This window comes from Micromys minutus (assembly GCF_963924665.1).
Source record: "Micromys minutus genome assembly, chromosome: 7".
Classification (NCBI taxonomy): Eukaryota; Metazoa; Chordata; class Mammalia; order Rodentia; family Muridae; genus Micromys; species Micromys minutus.
The window spans coordinates 11,044,662-11,063,731 of NC_137976.1; the positions used below are offsets into that span (position 1 = coordinate 11,044,662).

General features: G+C 43.1%; 1 protein-coding gene across 6 annotated transcripts in view; it reads left to right on the forward strand.

Annotated features, from left to right (window-relative positions):
- APP (amyloid beta precursor protein) overlaps positions 1 to 19,070 on the forward strand; it is a 220,783-nt gene that overhangs the window by 80,452 nt on the left and 121,261 nt on the right. For all 6 annotated transcript variants that reach the window (XM_080918641.1, XM_080918642.1, XM_080918643.1 and 3 more), the window contains exons 4-5: positions 11,657 to 11,769; positions 14,195 to 14,388. In XM_080918641.1, the coding sequence (XP_080774767.1) occupies positions 11,657 to 11,769; positions 14,195 to 14,388 (307 nt within the window). The remainder of the gene's footprint in view (positions 1 to 11,656; positions 11,770 to 14,194; positions 14,389 to 19,070) is intronic.

Here is a 19,070-nt window from a genome sequence, read left to right on the forward strand (position 1 = left end):
GTCCAAAATGATAAATGCTTAAAATTCAGAAAAATACACATATGACCTATTATTTATTGTTGTAGTTGAATAGTCTGTTGACATGGGACTTGTTATCAAAGATGTCCTTTGTTCTCACTTGGCTTTTCAAACATCAGCTCTGTTTTCTCAGAGAGATGGGCTACTGTGTCAGGCTTGTACAATGCAACTTTCCAGGGATGTATGGATGTAGCCACGCCCCCCACCCTGCCCCGCCCTAGAACCTGAAGGCTAAGGCTTGGAGATAGCCAGATAGCTTGAATAGAACCAGGGCGCACTTCATGTCACTTTAAGCTTAGATCCCAGAGTCCTATAGCCTGCTAATGTCAGTGCTGTTGGAAGGCTGGCCTCAATCACACTTTTTCTAGAAGAGTCTGCTAACTCAGTTTCCCTCAGTATTTTTCCTAAACCACAACATTTCCAGGATAAAACAACTCAGATCCGAAGGATAGCTTTGTTGAATATGCATTTTCTTCACCATTTTACTGGAGAGGCAGAAATGATACCACCTGAGAGGGGGGTACCTTTTATTTATTGCAAGCCTTAGTCACATAGTGTCCTCTTTTCTAATTGCTTCATGTAAAATGAGAGATTTTAAATTCTCTGAAAGCTCTGCTTGTATCTTCTTATCTTGAGAAATGATTTAAGTGCATTTAAAAGCTCAGTTTCTGCTTGCCCAAAATGATTGCTCTTCAAAATATCTGCTCCCTGGAGAGGTAAAGCAAAGTTAGTCTTTTCATGTGACTTTGGATTGTTGACCTGGAAGACTTCAGGGTAATGGAATGTGTTTTGGCACCGTTCACTATTTTCTGGTTGACTACCCGGCCTGGAAAGGAAGGCGTGACTGAGCATGTGCAAAGGGGAGGTTAGGTGAAGCCTGACAAAGGTTGCTGCATGAATACACCTTCATTTGATGCCTCATGTGCTACTGAAGAAAACTCTAAACCACTGCATCCATGGATGTGCTGAAGCTTGTAAGGATGCATATTTAACCGATTTTGCATATTCAAATGATTCTGCAGCCAAACAAATGCATTCATTCTCTGCCTGGTGAGTAAAAACTGAATGGCACTTGTGCTCCCTCTGAAAGGAACAGACGTTTCCATTATCAAATTCAATCAAGCAGAAAAGCCGGGGATGGGAGCCGAAATCTCCATGTATTTACATCTGTCATGGACGGTTCGGCAGTAGATCAGTAGGTTGAGGAAGAGACTTGTTCTTTTTTCTTTCTTTCTCTTTTTACTATGTGACACAAGATTTTCGTCACCTTGAAAATAGTTTTTCTGCCTTAGGTTAAGACTATAAAGCCAACCCAAAGTCTCAAATTATACCTATCTCTATTTCACTATAGATGTTTCTAGGCTTGTGGGGAGAGAGGGGTTCTAGTTAGGTATCAACATTCTATATCGTCCGTACACTTAAAAGCTACTGTTTGTCAGCCATAAAAGCTTAACTGCTGTCCTTCTGCTCCATTAGCAGAGAGTCCCCATCTGACTTAGACTGCATTTGCATCTGCGGGTATAGTCCATCTTAAAACTCTGCCTTAGAGAAGTGGATCAGAATCCTCCAGGGGAATTTGCTGCCAAAGCATGGTTAGAGAGATCTACCTTTTGAAGCCTTAATATAATTATTTCTTGCCCAAACCTTTCTCCGTCGCCGTCCAGAAATTCAATTATTCCGGCTCTCTGAGGAGTGATAAGCTCCAGAAAATTGATTTGCATTAATGAAACTAAGCCTTGTTTACAAATCTGAGTGGCACTTTCTAAGACCGGAGTGTCGCGGTGACAGAAAGAGGTACCCGTGTATCCAGGGGCTCAGCCCCTTTGAAAAGATCGAGTTAGTGAAATCACAGCTGGAAGGGATATAGGTAATTTCCAAAAGAGCTTGATGGACCCTGTTTGCCAGCTTCACTCTTAATTCTATTAACTACTGTGTCGCTCATTCGTGGGTGTGTCACTGAGACAAGGGCAAATCCCGATTCCCTTGTCTCTGCCCGGGCTCTGGAAGCTGCCTGTAGTGTTCTGAGGCCCAGTCAGAAGCTGTGCCCATTTCAAGGAGTATGGCCTCATTTCTTCCTAGTTGTTAAGTGCTGAGGCACTTTTCCCCATTCTCTTCTTTCTCCTCGTGAGATATTTGACCCAGTGAGAAATGGGCCCTTGTTTTCGTGTACTGTCAGGGGATTTGAAAAGTTGGTTGGGCAGCTGGACCTCTCTACGTGCCTAGTCGGTGACTAGAAATGTCAGGTGGAAGGTCAACCTTGGGAGAGTAGAAAAATGGATCGAATCCTAAGGCCTGGGCAGTATTTCTGTGTGACAGCGGAGACTGATCAGAGGACAGAGCTGTTAAAGGCTTGGGAGTGGGAGATGAAGAACGCAGTTCACAAGAGCCGTCTGGGTGGGGGAGGAGGGAGGGGAGGACGGAAGATGAGGAAGATGGCGGTGTGATGGAGTGGTCAGGGAACCTGGGGGATGAGACCACTGCGTTAGGTGTTGACCTTGAGAAAACAAAGGATTGGAAAGACTCAGGCAGGGCTTACAGAGTGATAGGCTAGGGCCCTGGTAGGAACTGTAGCGCCTCTTCCTGTCTTATCCTTGTAGCCTTTACCACACAGGGGTTGGTGTATGCATGGAAGAACATGCTATGTACATTTCTCTCCCGCTGAGATGTCAGATTTTGTTAATGACTGGTACAGTCTTTCCACACTGTACCTCAGCCTGGTTGGCGTTTTCTAAATAACTATGTGGGGTTTCTTCTTCTCCTTCTCCTTCTCCTTCTCCTTCTCCTTCTCCTTCTCCTTCTCCTTCTCCTTCTCCTTCTCCTTCTCCTTCTCCTTCTTCTTCTTCTTCCTCTTCCTCTTCCTCTTCTTCCTCCTCCTCCTCCTCCTTCTTCTTCTTTCTTTAAGCACCCCATATAACTAATTAATTACATCTTTTTAAAAATAAATTATGAGGTTTTGAGATTTTTTTTAATGAGTCAGAAAAAGGAAATCGTTGGGTGAGAGGGGAGGATAGATATTTGTGTCTCAAGAAACAGCATAACTTAGGACTGCGTCCCTGCAGGGTCCACTTTTCGGCTCCTAGGAAACAAGACCGAGGCCCGGTGGAAACTGGCGTCCTTTGGTTTCTACGCGTAAGTCAGTCACATATCCATAGATACAAACTACGACAGCAGAAGTGTAGAAAGTGAGCAGGGAAGAAGGGAGTTAATGGTAAGTACAGTTTAGGGCGGTAACAAAGCGAATCCTGGAGGTGCACCTCTCAGCGCCTATTCCGTTCACACTCACACGATGAGCATGCTCACAGGGTAAATCTGTGCAAGATCAGTGAACACTCTCACCCAGATCCAGTCTCCTGTTTCTCTCCTAACCCCTGTTTGGGGCTTTGCATGTTCTTCCCATAACTCCTGCCTGTCTGAATTTATCTCATTGGTCCTCAGAAGAAATTCCTGATCTTTCAAATCTGACGTAAGGTGTGTTGTGCTCACTGCCGGCCACCAGCCACACGAGGCTATGCAACAGTGAAAGACCACTAGTCCAGGCAGCTTTGAGGTGTTCAGGCCTATCACCAGGAGAAGGGTGGGGTGAAGGGAAAATACGGCAAGCTTTCATAAATATTTTTTGCAATACTTTTTTTTCACATTGAAAAGGCAAAATATAGGATAGATTGGGATACATAAAATGGGTTACCGAAATGAACTTAGTGTATGTCAAATATGGAAAAAGGCATACTGTTTTTAAAAACGTGAAACCACGTGATCTACTTTGTAGTGGTTGGACCTGGCTGCCCTTGGTGCGGCACCACGTACCGTACACCCCACTTCTGGCATCCTGTGTGGATGCCACTCCAGGTTAGCATTGAGTGCTACTCACTGATATCGAGTATCCACTTAAAATTGCATCAGATCCTGCTTGGTTTTGATTTTTATTCTCGGTACTCTTTGAGTTCCTCTGGCCAGTAAACGTTTCTTAGACTGTCCCCCATTATTACAGACTGAGCATTCTTATAAAATCTGAAATCCAAAAGGCTTCATAGTTGGCAACTTTCTAGATGTCACGTCCTTCCCTAAATGGAAAATCCTATACTATAAAAGAGTGCTTCATGTACAAAATCATGACAGGTATGGCAGAGGACCAGCATGGCCGCATCTGGAAGCCTGGCATTCTAGAATTGGAGTCAGGAGGGGGGATTGTTCAAGATACTGACTGAGAAAACAAAAATGCTGTAAAATTATTGGCACTCCATGTGTGTAAGGTGTATATGAAATATTAATTTGTTTTATATTTCAGTCTCATTCATAAGATAATCTTATGTATATGTAAATTTCAAAACCTAAAATTGACACAAAGCATTTTGGATAAGAAAAATGGGGTTTTTATAGGGAAGTCACTAGATTCCCTCTTACTGTGTTGTCTACAAATCTAAAACCTTGTTTTTAAAAAGGTTTATTTTATTGTCAAGTGTGTGTGCGTGTGTCTGTATGTGTGTTTGTTCTGACAAGCTGTTGTAGGACCATCCTTTATATTTTCTGAAAATCTCATAATCAATCCTTTGTCTAGATTGCTATTTCCTTTTATTGGAGAATAATAGAAAAATCCAACATCTAGACTTTGTGCGCTCATTGCTACGGAAATGTCTGCTTCGTTGTTGACAGGCCAACAACTTCTACTTGTCCCTCCTGACTCTTACAGTATGGCGTCTTGTAGCTATTTCTGCAGCTCTCCGTGTCTCAGTGAGCCTCCGTGGGAGCTTACCTTGTTGACCCAAACCTACTGTATCACCTGCTGGACCTTTCCACTTCCTGTTCTTGTCTGTAAACTCTCACACCACTGTGAGGATCTGACTTCCACCCACCTTCCTTTGTCTCCACTGTTCGTTTCAGAATGCACCCGATCCCAGCACCACAACTACAGCACCAATGGGGGGACACGCTTTAATAATCCTGAAATTGTTAGCCATTGTTGGTCGCTATATTTTGAAAGATATCATCATTATTTCAAAATGGAAATTGTTAATAGAGAAATACAGTTAGTCTGTTTCTCTTGGACGAGAGTATATCTGTGTATAGTATGCATGTGAGGCTGGACTCTGCTCTCTTGCATCAGTCTGAAAGATTAAAAGGAAACTTTCAGTGCTCGCTTCTTTTGCTTTCAGCTTGCTCGAACTGTCCCCTCAGTTTCTGCCATCTGCCAGGCTGTTCTGTGAAGAAACCAAACCCATCTGCCAGCTATTATTATGATAGTTACGGTGACATGCACAGTCACTTTACCAGAACTGTGTCATTCACTCACGTGTTCTTGAGAATCCAGAAGCAAAGCTCTGTCACCTGCCTAGCTGGTTGAAAAGCATTTTGGCCGTTTCTAAAAACATTCTCTCCAGACAAATGGCCTCCCAGGGCGGGCTCCCAGCCGGTTGTTGCTATGCAAAAGTTATAGGATGTCAGTATGTCTAACTCGCTGGAACAAACAAACAAAAAAATCCTCCAAGTAAATATGAGTAAACATTTTTTCAGTCTATAGCTGTCATTTTGTTGTATGCGTATGTACTGTGAACTAAAGCATACATAGATCTAGAGCGGATATTTGCCTGTTTGCACATTTATCGGGTTTGTATGCACATTTGCACACTTCACATATGCACATGAGAAACCTCTGGTCCTGTGCACCTTTGTGAAGTGTCCTTCCATTTTCGCAGGCTTTGCTTCTTTTCTACTGGATCCTTTCAATTCGACCTTCGGTCTAAAGTCATCATCCTAGTCTGAGGTGGTGTCACTTTTCCCAGGAATAATTTCAGCAGCCCCAACCTAACCAGCATCCTTCCAACCTTGGCACCAATGATGCTGATAGCAGGGAAACACACACATCTTCCTGTGTTCCTCAAGAATGCTGATGAGATTTGTAGCTGAACACCCTGCAGTCTGCCCTCACCCACCCATGAGCTCTTGCAAATTACTCTTTTCTGAGGATTCCCCACATTCAGAGGGTTGTGTTTGCTACTTCTCTAAGGCTGGAATGTCTTCTGTCAACTTAGACTGTTTTCTCTTTGATGTTCTCAATTTCTCCAGCTTATTCAAGTGGCCTGGTCACTCTCAACGCCCAGTTAATTTCTACATTTTGCCTCTAAGATCAGTCCCTACACCGGTTCCTCCACTTTCTCTCCTCAATATTTGTTCCTTGTTATGTCGCTCTTGAATGCTATCTTACTGCTTCTCTTTGTCCCTTTGCTGGATTCTCAGCCCTAAGGCAGATGTAAATAGTTTGCAATGAGGAGTTGTGTCAGGGACGGACATTCTTAGGAGAGGTGTTTGAAGATACCTGCACTTCTCGTAAGAACCACTGACCTTTGTGGGACCTGGAGGCTCACTGCCTTCATTTGGGGTCTCTGCCCCACCCTGCCAACCGGCACTGTTATCTTTCTCAGAAGTGATGCTCCGTGGACAACAGCACCGCTTCGTCTGCGAGGCTGCCCCAGAATAGCAGTAATAAACTGTTGTTTGCCGTTTGTCTATTAGTCGTCTCTGTAAGTAATAAAACCCATTGCCGGTTTTGTTACTGTAATTGTAACTATTAGTAGGATGGGACATGGTTAGCAGATGGGGGAAGGGTACTTTCTAGAAACGAACAGAGCACCTTTGCTCTGGACAGTGGATTGAGTGCTTTATGAAAACTAACTCTTTTAATTATTCCAGCTCAACTGTTTTCTGAAAACTGTCGGTTTCACTCTTTTTGCAAGGTTCTGAAGCCAGTGGTAGAAGCTGCTTTGAATTCCTAAGGGAGATTCCAGGGTGTTCCAGGTTGTTCCAGGGTATTACTCAGTCATTGAAACCCTTACCTCACCTGGCTGGTGAGGCAGGCTTATACTCATGAGAGTGAGACCTTGTCACCTTTCAGTTTCCCAGTGACAGATTCCCCTCTTTTTAAAGATCATATCCACCTACCTTTGAGACAAGAACAAAGGCAGAAATTCACCTTTTGCTCTATTCATTCCTATGGTTCTGGTTAGAAGTTGTGTGTGTGCACCTGCCTGTGTGTCTGTATGTTTGTGTCTGTGAATATGTCTATGTGTGTATCTGTCAGTGTGCATGACTCAATGTCTGTGTCTGTCTGCATGTTTGTATCTGTCTTCGTGTGTCTCTGTGTGTATGTCTTTTTCTGTTTCTGTATGTGTGCCTCTATGTATGTGTCTGTCTCTGTGTATGTCTATGTATATGTGTCTGAGAGTATGTGTGTGTGTGTGTATGTGTGTGTCTGTCTGTCTGTCTGTCTGTGTGAGCTAGCATGTGTTCATGCACGAACATATATAGAGAGGTCAGGGGACAACCTTGGTTGACATTTCTCAGATACTTTCCACCTTGTTTATGGAAATAGGCCTTCTCATGATTGGGACTCTCCAAGTCTGCTTAGCTGGTTGCCAGCAAGCCCCGGGGTCCCAGCTCCTAGCACTGGAATGATAACTGCATGCTATCCTAGGCAGTTCTTTTCTTCCTAAGTGGATCTGGGGCTCACCCTTTCAGGAGCATGCTTGTAAGCCAAGCCCTGTACCACCTGAGGCATCCAGCCAGCCAGAAGTGGCTTTCTTTTCTTTCCATCTGAGATCTGTGTGCCTCAGAAAAATCAATGTATGGCAGCTTTTCTTTTGAAATCACTATCCAAAAATCACTCTGACTCTCCAACAGTCCCATTTCTAAGAAATCTTATGCAATTGTCTCTCTCTGGTTTCCTCTTATTTTCCCCTATGGCGTGGACTGGTGGATCTCATGTGTCTGGGATCGGATGCTTATACTCCTGATACTGCCTCATTCCTGGAATCTTCTGGAAAGTCTCAGTATAATAACTCAATATAATTTCTGCTTGTGAACGCACAGTCCTGGAGAATCTACTTTTCACCCGTTTACTATCCACTCATCCCTCTCCTTTCCCAAAATTCTCTTGCGTAAGGGAACCTCACACAATTAGCTCAGTTGGAAATATTTCCGACCCAATTCCCTTGCAGCTCAATTGGATCAGCTAAGACAGTGGTTAAGAATGCAGCCTGTTGGTGGGGGTCACTCGGAGGAGAGAGTCTCCCTCCCTGGGTAACACGGGAAAGCTTCTTGCAGGAAACCTCCCATCCTTGGCCCATTCTGCTTCGAACCTGAACATGAGGTTATAGGTTCCCATGGACCGTCTATCTTGTGACTACAGAGCCTGGTGCCAAACCCCACTGTGTTCAAGCCCCTGTCCAACATGTTCTAATCAATGCAGCAGAATATATTGCCAGGCAGTTTATTTGGATATCTGGATAATTTTACTAATTCTTTTTTTTTTTTTTTTTTTTTTTTTTTTACTAAATTGCCAGATTGACCAGATGATAACATTTAAGTATCCCACAGGCTTAGAATAAATCATTTTCTTTATAAAAGCCCAGGGAAGTTGGCCTTATAAAGCACTGTGAGTTTGAATTAGTCAAGATACCTCTCATGAAGGACAGAGTACCGAGAGACCTCGGATTTCAGCTCGGATCTGTCCGTTGGCGCTGGGAGCAAGCCACTGAGCTGCGCCTCTTCCCGCCCAACTACAAATGAAGGTGATTTCGGTTAGACATTTGTTCTCACAGACCACCAGAGAACCAGCAATGGAAGCCTGCAGGGTCCCTGTTGATCTCCACGTGTTTGTTTTCTTGCAAACACATCAGCCAAATGCACATTTTATCTACTTTAAAAACCCTCACTCCACTGAAATTGATATATGTGCTTTAAGTATAATGTTTCCCCACATAAAAACAGCTTGTGTGGCTACCAGTAAACATGCCCAGTGCGTATTGGAGAATTTTCCTGTTTAGGGTAAATGTTACCTCATTTCCTAGACAATATGTGGATTTGAACACAACCTCGAATTATGATTCTTTTACTTCAAGCATTGGCCACCTTCATCTGAATTCTGTTAAGAAATGCTTGCACTTTAAGCATGAATCCACATATGAACAAGTTCATTTCAAAACCCAAAAATCCATCCTTATGTATGGAAACCCCAGGTTATACCTATCATAGATTTTGTTTTACAAGTCAATAAACTTTAATTTACATAATGCTCTAAGTTAACATCAAAACATACAGATTTCCCAAATTCCCAAAGATTCATCGAAACATACTGTGTTCTAGCGCAGACTTTAAAAGAATAAATGATTCCTAACCACATTCAGTCCTCTCAATTCTTGAAAGAATGTTTTGTTATTGATTTCCATCTTTAATTGTCTATGTGAATAATTCTCAGTATGGCGATCCACACATGAATGTAGATACTCACAGTTGTCGGAGGTGTTGGATCATACTGGACAGAACAGGGCATGTGCCTTGAGTGCTAAGAACTGAGCCCAACAGCAGTATGCCCTCTTAACTGCTGAGACATCTCCCCAGTCTCTCTGTTGCTCTTAAACTTTGGGAGAGTTTTTCTAATTTAGCCCCATAACCTTCTTGACGAGTAGCTTTCTGACATGCTTTCGCAACCCTCAGAGGAAGATGAGAAATGCTGGCCATTGCTAAATTCACTTTAATGGCAAGGCACAATGAGCTTCCCTTTTGCCCTTTGTCCCCAGGCCTTTTAAAGTGGCTAGTCATGATCCTTTGCTAAAACAATTTTCTCTAGCTACAGGCAATAGCAGCAGCAAATAAAAATATTTGCAAATTAAAATTTCCACTATCCCTTTTAAAATAGAATAAACAGTTATTAGAATGTAAGTAAGTCTCCTGCAGTGACTGACTCAGCATTGTAATCTAACCCTGGACAGATCAAAAAAAAAAAAAAAAAAAAAAAAAAAACAGATGGGTTTGATTTTGTTCCTTGGCACCAATTTTTCTTTCTGTACCCCCAAGAACTCATTTAGGCCATGGTTCAGAAAGTCTTATATTTGCTTTTAATATGCTCACAAATGGATTCAATATTAACAGTGTTAGGCCAGCCATTTAATCCATCCAATAATTACTTATGAAACAGAAAAATCATCAGAGTTGCAGATATAGCTGACCACGATAACTAAGGAGGGTGGCTATATTAAGGCCTTGATCACTTTTGTCTTCCTGCGCCCTATTTCTGAAATACCTTAGTCACTGGCAATTTCCTGGCAGCCAGGATCGGGTTACCTGACCTCCTCAGACACCCTGAGTAGTTCCCCTGGGAAAGGTCTTTCCTCATAGATCTTATCTGTTGAGCTCTGGAACTAGGTTATAACCTGCTGTGGTACACAGTGCCTTAGTCAGGTTTCTTTGCAGATGTTTCTCACTTGGGAAGTGGATTTGTAGGAGATGACATCGTGGCTCTGTGTGGAATGTGCTCTTAGCCCTCCCTTCCTCCCTTCTCTTCCTCCGGTACAAGCATGCTTGCCAGAGCTATGTCAGTGTTAACTGACAGAATCGAGAATCACCTGGGAGACTGGCCTCTGAGCATGCCTGTGGTTGATTATCTTATTATGTTAACTAGAGTTGCCCACTGTGGGCGGCACCATTCCCTGGCTGGAATCCTGTGCTGCTGAGTAAGTTGCAATCGACATTCTCTGCTTCCCCACATGTGAGGCTCTACTTCCTGGTTGTGGATGTAGCAGCTGTTTGAGGGACCAACTGTCTTTATTTTCCCAGGATGATGGACCCTAGGTGTCCTTGAATGATGAGTCAGAGTAAGCTCTTTCTCCCTTAGCTTGTGCTTGTTAGTATTGTACAGCAGGGAAAATCAGATGATAAATGATTAGTGATAGTTCTACCTGAAGACATTCCCTAGGGCACCCTGTCAGGTTCATTCCCTGTGTTGGCCGAGGACTTGCTTCATCCCAGTACACAATGAAATCTCTGTACTTTTCAGCAGACATTTATTGTCTAGTGTGTGTAGACTTTGTGCTAAAGCATAGGGATGCCACAGTGGATAAAACCAAGAGAAATTAATTCACAGCTTACATTATTTTCCCACTGTCGGTCTTTCACCCTTATGAGTATGTATGAACAAGCATGAACATGTATGAACAAGCATGAACATGTATGAACAAGCATGAACATGTATGTATACATGAAGAGTGCTCCGCAACATTTCAAAACCTGGAGTTCTAATCATGCCTGGGAGCTTTTTTCATGAGCTGTAAAGTTCAAAGAAAACAAGATTCCATAATTTGAACGAATTACTCTCTCCCGTGTGTCTTTATATAAACACATATATAATAATACACATTGCGTATGCATAGACTGGCGCTTAACATTTTAAAATGCCGGGGTCTCTAACAGTTTGCAGGCAGTTTCAATTTACAAAATACAGAAATGGACAACCATGTTGACAGTGCTCAAATTGAAACTATCCATTTTTATTTTTGTGCTTTAATCCTCGATGACAATGAAAGCCAGTGACTGCTTGTGCAGCTTTTATATGGGTGCAGAAACTGAAATTAATTCGAGGAGAGGGCACTGGGCATATGGAGTGAACATACAACCATCAAGGCCGTATGCGTAGGGAAGGAAGTGGGGTTTAAAGAGGCTGACCTACCATTCTAAAGGTAGCGAAGTCTTTGTGGGAATTTTCATGCACTGAAAGCAGGGTAAGTTCTCTGACCTGCGTCTAGCCTGTGTGTTTGTGGTGAGACCAGCAGTCACGCACGGAATGACACAGGGCGACTTTCCTGTCTTTCAGTTGGTGAGTTTGTAAGCGACGCCCTTCTTGTGCCGGACAAGTGCAAGTTCCTACACCAGGAGCGGATGGATGTTTGTGAGACCCATCTTCACTGGCACACCGTCGCCAAAGAGGTACCAACCTGTGCCCGCTTTCCTGCAGAGACATCTCCTTGGGGGACACACAAAGACATGTTTAGAGAGATGTTGAAGGCAACAAGTTCTTTATGGAAGCTAAAAACAAGTAACATGAGCGTTTTAAATACAGTTTACTTTTTAGAGGGTTTTTTTTTCCCACGATCACGGAACAGAAAGTCCCTGTACCTTGTCTGAACACACGTTTGTACTTCTCGATAACACGGACAGTTGTAATGGTCAGCAGTAGCTCTCCTTGGTTATGTTCCGGCTACCTCTTACGGATGAACATAAAATGTCGTCTTTAACAGTAGCCTTACAGTGCACATCCTTTTACATTTATTTTCTTTCTTTCTTTTTTATTTATTTATACGAGTGCCCTGTAGCTGTCAGACACACCAGCAGAGAGCATCAGATCCCATCACAGATGGTTGTGAGCCACCATGTGGTTGCTGGGATTTGAACTCAGCACCTCTGGAAGAGCAGCCAGCGCTCTAACCACTGAGCCACCTCCCCATCCCTTGCATTTATTTTCTACTGCTGCTCTGGTCCCATGTGGTTTGCATAATCTAAGCAGCTATTGGTTAGTACACTGGTAGATCACAGAAGCCACATGCTCATTGCCACCTCTAAGGCCACAGTCATTAAGTCATAACACCCCTCCCCCCACCTTCCTTTCTATGGTGAGTGAATCCATGGCAGCTCAGCCCTCTGCTATCAGCCTCTTTGGGCTAAGTCACCGGGGTATTAATGACAATAGAATGCAGTGAGTGTCACTGTGAGTGACCACCCTCAAATCTGCACTGCGCCTTTGGTGTAATTATATTGCTTCTCTCCCAAGTGTTCTGTCAAGATGGTGGCACCAGTGTCTAGCAATAGGGACCTTTATCTAGCCCAGGAGTTCACTACCAGGGTTGGTTTTGCACACCTGTTTCTTCCTAGGAACACCGTTGCTTGTCCAAGCTGTAGATGCACCACCTTGGCAGATAACAGTCGGAGACCAACAGTCTGCTAAAAACCCTCCAGTGAGCAGGGCAGACTCCCCCGGCAACATTTCTTTTCTTTTTCTTTCCACCAAGGATTGAAGCCAGTGCTCTGCGCTCTTACTGTGCATCAAGCTGTATCCTCGGCCTTGCTTCTAATTTGTATTTTGAGGTACAAAGTCAGGCTAAGTGGCTCAGTTTGGTCTGGGTATCACTCTACAGTTTGATCAGGCCTCAAACTTTCCACAACCTTCCAAGTAGCCAGGATTATAGATTTGTACCACTAGGCCTGGCTCCTCCGGAAATTAATTTAGTCCAAAATATCACCAATTAAAGGGTGGAAAAAAGGTTTAACATGATTTTTATATTTCAAGAAACAGTGCTTCCTGGTTCACTGTAACATAAAACTTTCTTTACCTAAAAATGATTTTGGAAGTTGAGGAGCTGCCTGAACTTAAAGTAGATCACATCATTTGAAGCCCAGCTTCCCAGTTAACAACCTCACTTTGCACTTCCTCTGTGTTTGCAAAGGAGAACTCTTGCTACTAAGAAACAGCAAACCATGGATTCCTGTGAGGTTAAAATACATCGGTAGTGTTTTCACTGGTTCACTGGGAACGTTTAATTATTAATTTTTTTTCTCTGTCACGAGAGATAGTTTCTCAGTTTTCTCTGGGTGCCGATTTCTGTAAAATTAGCAGATCCCAGGCAATCAAAAAGATACCAAAAAAGAAATCCGGGCTGTGGAGGACAGTTTTCTTCCTTTCTGGGACTGGGATTCTGAGATATGAGCCAAGAGACACAATTTCCAGAATAAGGTGCAACTAGCTGCCTATAAAAAAAATTTGCATCTGGGGTAGAGGAAAGAGGGGGTAGGCGGATGTAGAAGGAGACTTCAGCTCCTGATAAGACATCACAGCTCACAGCATAAATTGTTCTCTGACAGTTGTTTCCACGTTTAGCCTTCCTGAACCTGTTGTCTTTTAACGTTTACTCTGTAAACATCAGGATACATGTTAAATAATGTTTTAGGTAGGTTTATTTTATGTATATATTATATACATTTCCTACATATATGTATATGCAACAGGTGTGTGGCTGGTGCCCGCATAGGCCACAGAGTCAGAACCGGGTATTGGATCTACAGACTGGGGGGTAGGAATGATTGTGAACCATGATGTCTGTTCTAAGGGTGGATCAGGGCTCCACTGCAAAAGAAGCAAGTGTCTTTAACCATTCAGCCGTCCCTCAAGAAAACAATATACAGATAGAATTCCCGGCAGCCCATGCTGAAGACCAGGCTAGAAATGCGTTCAGACAGCTAGCTGCCCTTACCTCTGGAGTTGGCTCTGAATGTGTCCATCCATGCGGTTTGTTCCGGCTGTGGCTGCGGTCCCAGTGCCTGGGCGCCCTCACCGACTCCTCCCTCCTTCCTTTTGTAGACGTGCAGTGAAAAGAGCACTAACTTGCATGACTACGGCATGCTGCTGCCCTGCGGCATAGACAAGTTCAGAGGGGTAGAGTTCGTGTGCTGCCCGCTGGCCGATGACAACGACAGCGTGGACTCTGCGGATGCGGAGGAGGATGACTCCGATGTGTGGTGGGGTGGCGCGGACACGGACTATGCCGATGGCAGGTAAGGTGGCTTCTGAGTTGGGTCTCAGAGAGGCCAAACCATCTCGTCTTACACAGTTTTTGTATTCTCTGAATGCATCTTTCTGTCTCACACTGAATAAAGCCCTCCAGTTATATTTGATGATACGAGAAAAAAATCTAACCCGGAGGGCTGCCATGTTTCTTGTGGGCTGCTTACTATGTTACTGATGTACCTTCGTGGAGTCATTTGACCCTCACATTTGAGTGTCTCACAATGACTGTCAAGAGTACTGATCAAACTCCACTCAAGCCGCTGCTTGGTAGTTCTGCCAGGAAGCGGGTAGATGTGACCTCAGCTGTTCCATTCCATTTTGCCCTGCCATTTGGAAATACTTTCATACACTCTCTCTTGAACTCAATGCAATTTTTCAATTTTACTTTTATTTATTTATTGTTAAGGAAGACTTGGTTTGTGTTTGTATATTTGCCTTTGTTTGGTTTTTGGATGGATGAGTAGGCCCCTCCCCTCAACCATCTTCTTCCTTTGTGTAGTTAGCAACATTCATAAACGTTTGCTGAAGTTCTTTTAACTGTTTTCAGTTTCATGATTGCCTGTCGACATATTTTTTTACCTCCTTGTCCTTGGGATCTTACCCTCTTCATTCAATATCTGACTCTTTCTTTCACTTGAGGACAAATATTCCTATTCAAATCAAAAGGCTATGAAACCAGAATGTCTGAGTTACACATATGATCTGGTTCATTGATGAATTCAAGCTATACCATCCCCAAAATGTAAGGCTCGGGTTTTCCTGCCAGGTTCCTCTCCAGGGTTATCTAGTTGTCTGAGTTTATCAGGACATGTGTGTATGTATGTGTTTGTGTGTGTGTGTGTGTGTGTGTGTGTGTGTGTGTGTGTGTGTGTTACATGTCCCCCTCTTTACCATTTACTTTCATCCATCTATGTTTGAGACAGGATAGAGGCACATAGAGAAGATACACACAGGATGAAGGTTACATGTAGCCCTGGCTGGCCAGGCCGTGCTATGTGGAATAGGCTGGCCCAGAACTCACAGAGCTCTAACTGCCACTGCCTCCCGAGTGTTAGAATTAAAGGCTTGCACTACCTACTACACCTGGGTAATTGTCTTGCTCCCCCACCTCCCAAAATAATTACATTTGATCTAGTTTGACATAGAGCCAAGGAAACTGAAAGTAGATTTTGAGATACTTTTCAGTGGTGTAAGTTTGCAGTCATTGTATAAGTTTCCTCTTTCCCAGGCAAGAAGTATCAGGGAGGCAGAAGGTAGAATTTACTTCAGAGATTTCTGTCATCCAGTGAGTTAGGGGTTCCCTGTAATGGCTGGACACACACCATTCCCTGTACCTCTGTTCTATGTGCCACATGTGGGACAGGAATGGGTTAAACTTAATTATCTCTTTTTTTCTATCTTTCTTTCTTTCTTTTTTTTTTTAAAGAAATGAGGTGGCCTAGTTCTCAATTATTATCCTTCCTCAGCCTTGTACTTCCTCAGCCACATCTAGATTTGAAAGTCAGAGGCTTCTGAAACAAATCCTTTCCTTAGGTGTCTGACCATAGAACCAATACAGCCAACATTCCTAAAGGAAAATAAAGTTACTTAGCCTAGCTGTTATCTTTTTTTCCCTCCCCGATGGGCTATTGGATACTTGACTTGCTAATTTCCAATTACTAACCTGACTGTGGACTGAGAAAATACGCAGAATGGTATTTAAACCTGGAAACTTCCATAGATACTGTTAAAACTCTAACACACTGATATGTATTTGTAATCATATTGGTGAACTGGTGTTGATGTCAAAAGGATGTGTGTGTGTGTGTGTGTGTGTGTGTGTGTGTGTGTAAGTGGAGGCTAGAGTTCAACTTTGAGTGTCTTTCTCAACTATCCTCCTCTTTGTTTTTTTATACATAGATACTGGGCTCAGACTCAGGGTATCATGATTGTGTGGCAAGCGTTTTACCAAACTCCAATCTCCCAGCCCCACCAGGGCCTTTTAAATTTTAAAATGATGCTGTTTTTATCTTCTTGAGAGCTGCCAGCCTCTGCCAAGCTTCTTCCGCATGTAAGACATTCCTTGTGTCTTGAAAACCCTCCTTTTGATGTGGGTCTGGTTTTGCACAGGTCTTGATCTTTTCGTCACACACTTCTGCCTTACTGACACCATTGCCACCATCCCCGACAACACCATGGGAAACCACTGAGTCAGTGGCCCTTTCTCTGGCTGCTGGAAATTGATCCAGGCAGATGGCTTTGCATTCTGACCCAAGTCTCTTGTTCATCCATTGCTTCACTGAGTAACTGTACTTTCTTGATACCCATCTCTGGGCCTGTGACTTCTTTCTGTTCTCACTGTTGCAATCCCAAGCTACGAGACATTTGTCTTTCTCTTTTGAATGCACTGTGTTTGAATGTACTATGCTATTTCCTATCAAAGGGATATATAGAATGTTATCTAAACTAGAGAGAACACTCAGACCTCAGCTGTCCCCTGCCCGGGCCATATGGTCACCCTGTCATTATCATCAATTTGAAATGCAAGCTGGCTCCTACCCTAATTATCTTCCTTCGTATTCTGTCTCATGTCCCCACCTCTGACATCCCTTGGAGACAGTTCATCTTAGTATCTCCCTTACTCTGATGGTACATCTCAATCACTCACCAGGTCTTCCTGCATTCCATAATCACTGTGACAGCAGCCGCTTGCAATTCATCAGCCTTTCCTTTCTCTGCTTCTGATTGTCCTAATCAGTTCAGACTGAACACATAACCATTCACATGAACTCCCCCCATCCTGGACTTACAGATACACTCACATTTCCTAAACATTTTTTGGCCAGTTCTTAATGCTAGGGAAGACATAATTTCTTCCTGTAATCGCTTCTGAATTTCCTAAGCTGTCACGTTGTGTAACTGCACCATTTCTTAGTTGTAACATCAGCTGAAAACTTAATGTTTCTGGATGTTCCTAATTACTGTCCCCATTTGAGGACAGATCATCTTCTACATAGCCGTCAATCCAAACCAACTGCATTGGCCTTGGTCCCTAACATTATCTTCCTTGCTGTTTCTATGACCCTTTCATAACTAACCCCTGAAGACTTCTACAGCAAGGTACCTGCCATTTGGTGGACACTCAATAAATGTTAATTAAGCAGATTTGTAAATCTCTGCTACCAAAATATCTCCTGTCTCTTCTTCTCTTCCTCCTCCCTCTCTTCCCCCTCCGCCTCCACCTCCTTGTCTTCTACTTCTTCTTCTTCTTCTTCTTCTTCTTCTTCTTCTTCTTCTTCTTCTTCTTCTTCTTCTTCTTCTTCTTCTTCTTCTTCTTCTTCTTCTTCTTCTTCTTCTTCTCCTCCTCCTCCTCCTTCTTCTTCTTCTTTTTCTTCTTCTTCTTCTTCTTCTTCTTCTTCTTCTTCTTCTTCTTCTTCTTCTTCTTCTTCTTCTTCTTCTTCTTCTTCTTCTTCCTCCTCCTCCTCCTCCTCCTCATCCTCCTCCTCCTCCTTCTCCTCCTCCTCCTCCTCCTCCTCCTCCTCCTCCTTTCAGCCCTTTGTTTCTGTCTTTGTCTTCATTGTGTTCTGCCTTTACTTTGTGGTCCCTGATTCCCTCCACTCTCTCCATTTCCCTTTCGTTTTCCCTGGCTCCACCTCCTCTACCTATAGACACACTCTTTCTTGAATCGTCATTCTTTGGTACTCCCTTAAAGCCTAGTACTTTGGAAACACGGCAATGGGAGTGGCCATCTCATCCAGTACCATCTAATAGCAGTTCCATTTTGGATTACTGGAATTTGGAGAAGTTAGTGAATGGTGATATGTTTCTTCTTGGGATGCCAAAAATCAGAAACTGTTGTTAACATAGGAAAACTAAGGTTAAGACCTAACATGAGTTTTGGATGTGTGATACGTTACATTGGACTTGTCTGATAACTACAAAATGAGTTTTACTCAATTATTCTTTTGTCTCCAAGAAAGAGTAAAAGTAAGAAATACTGTTTCTTCTTACAGTTAGTTGGACTGCTCAGAAAGAAACCCAGCTTAAATGTAGCCTGTGGTGGGACTCCAAGGGTTAACAGCCCATCCATTCCTGAGAGTTTATCACTGGCATGTGGAAACACCTGCCATAATTGTATGCATATTAGGTGCTCAACAAATATTTGAGTAGAATTGGAGAGGCCTTGGCACCAAACACCTACACTACATAGCCACAGTCATCACAGCCAAAGGTCAGCCTGTATACACAAGCCCAGTGCGATAAAAAGCAACTGAGGAACATCATCCGTGGTAAGCAATAATTACAAGAAATTGCATCAGAAATCTCTGAAGGTAGAAATTGTGTTGAAAAAGGGCAGGGACCAAAGGAAAATTAATCCTTTTTTAATGACCTTTAATGTACAGCCTCCGTGAATACCTTATTCAAAAGGTGTGATAAAATTATAGTTATATATGAAGACAAGATGACTTTTCTTGGCCCTTGGGTAAAAAGTCCATTTGTGGTCGTTGTGTTTTGTGTTTTTGACAATACCAACCATTGTACCTCAGGCCCTGTGCTTGGGGGTGAGGGCGCTTTACCCCTGAAGTACAGCCTTTGACGCTTTTGTTCGTATTTGTTTTAATTTCCTTTTGTGATAGAGTCTCCCTCTGCAGTACAGATAAGCCTTCAGCTTTCTGCACACTTGCATCAG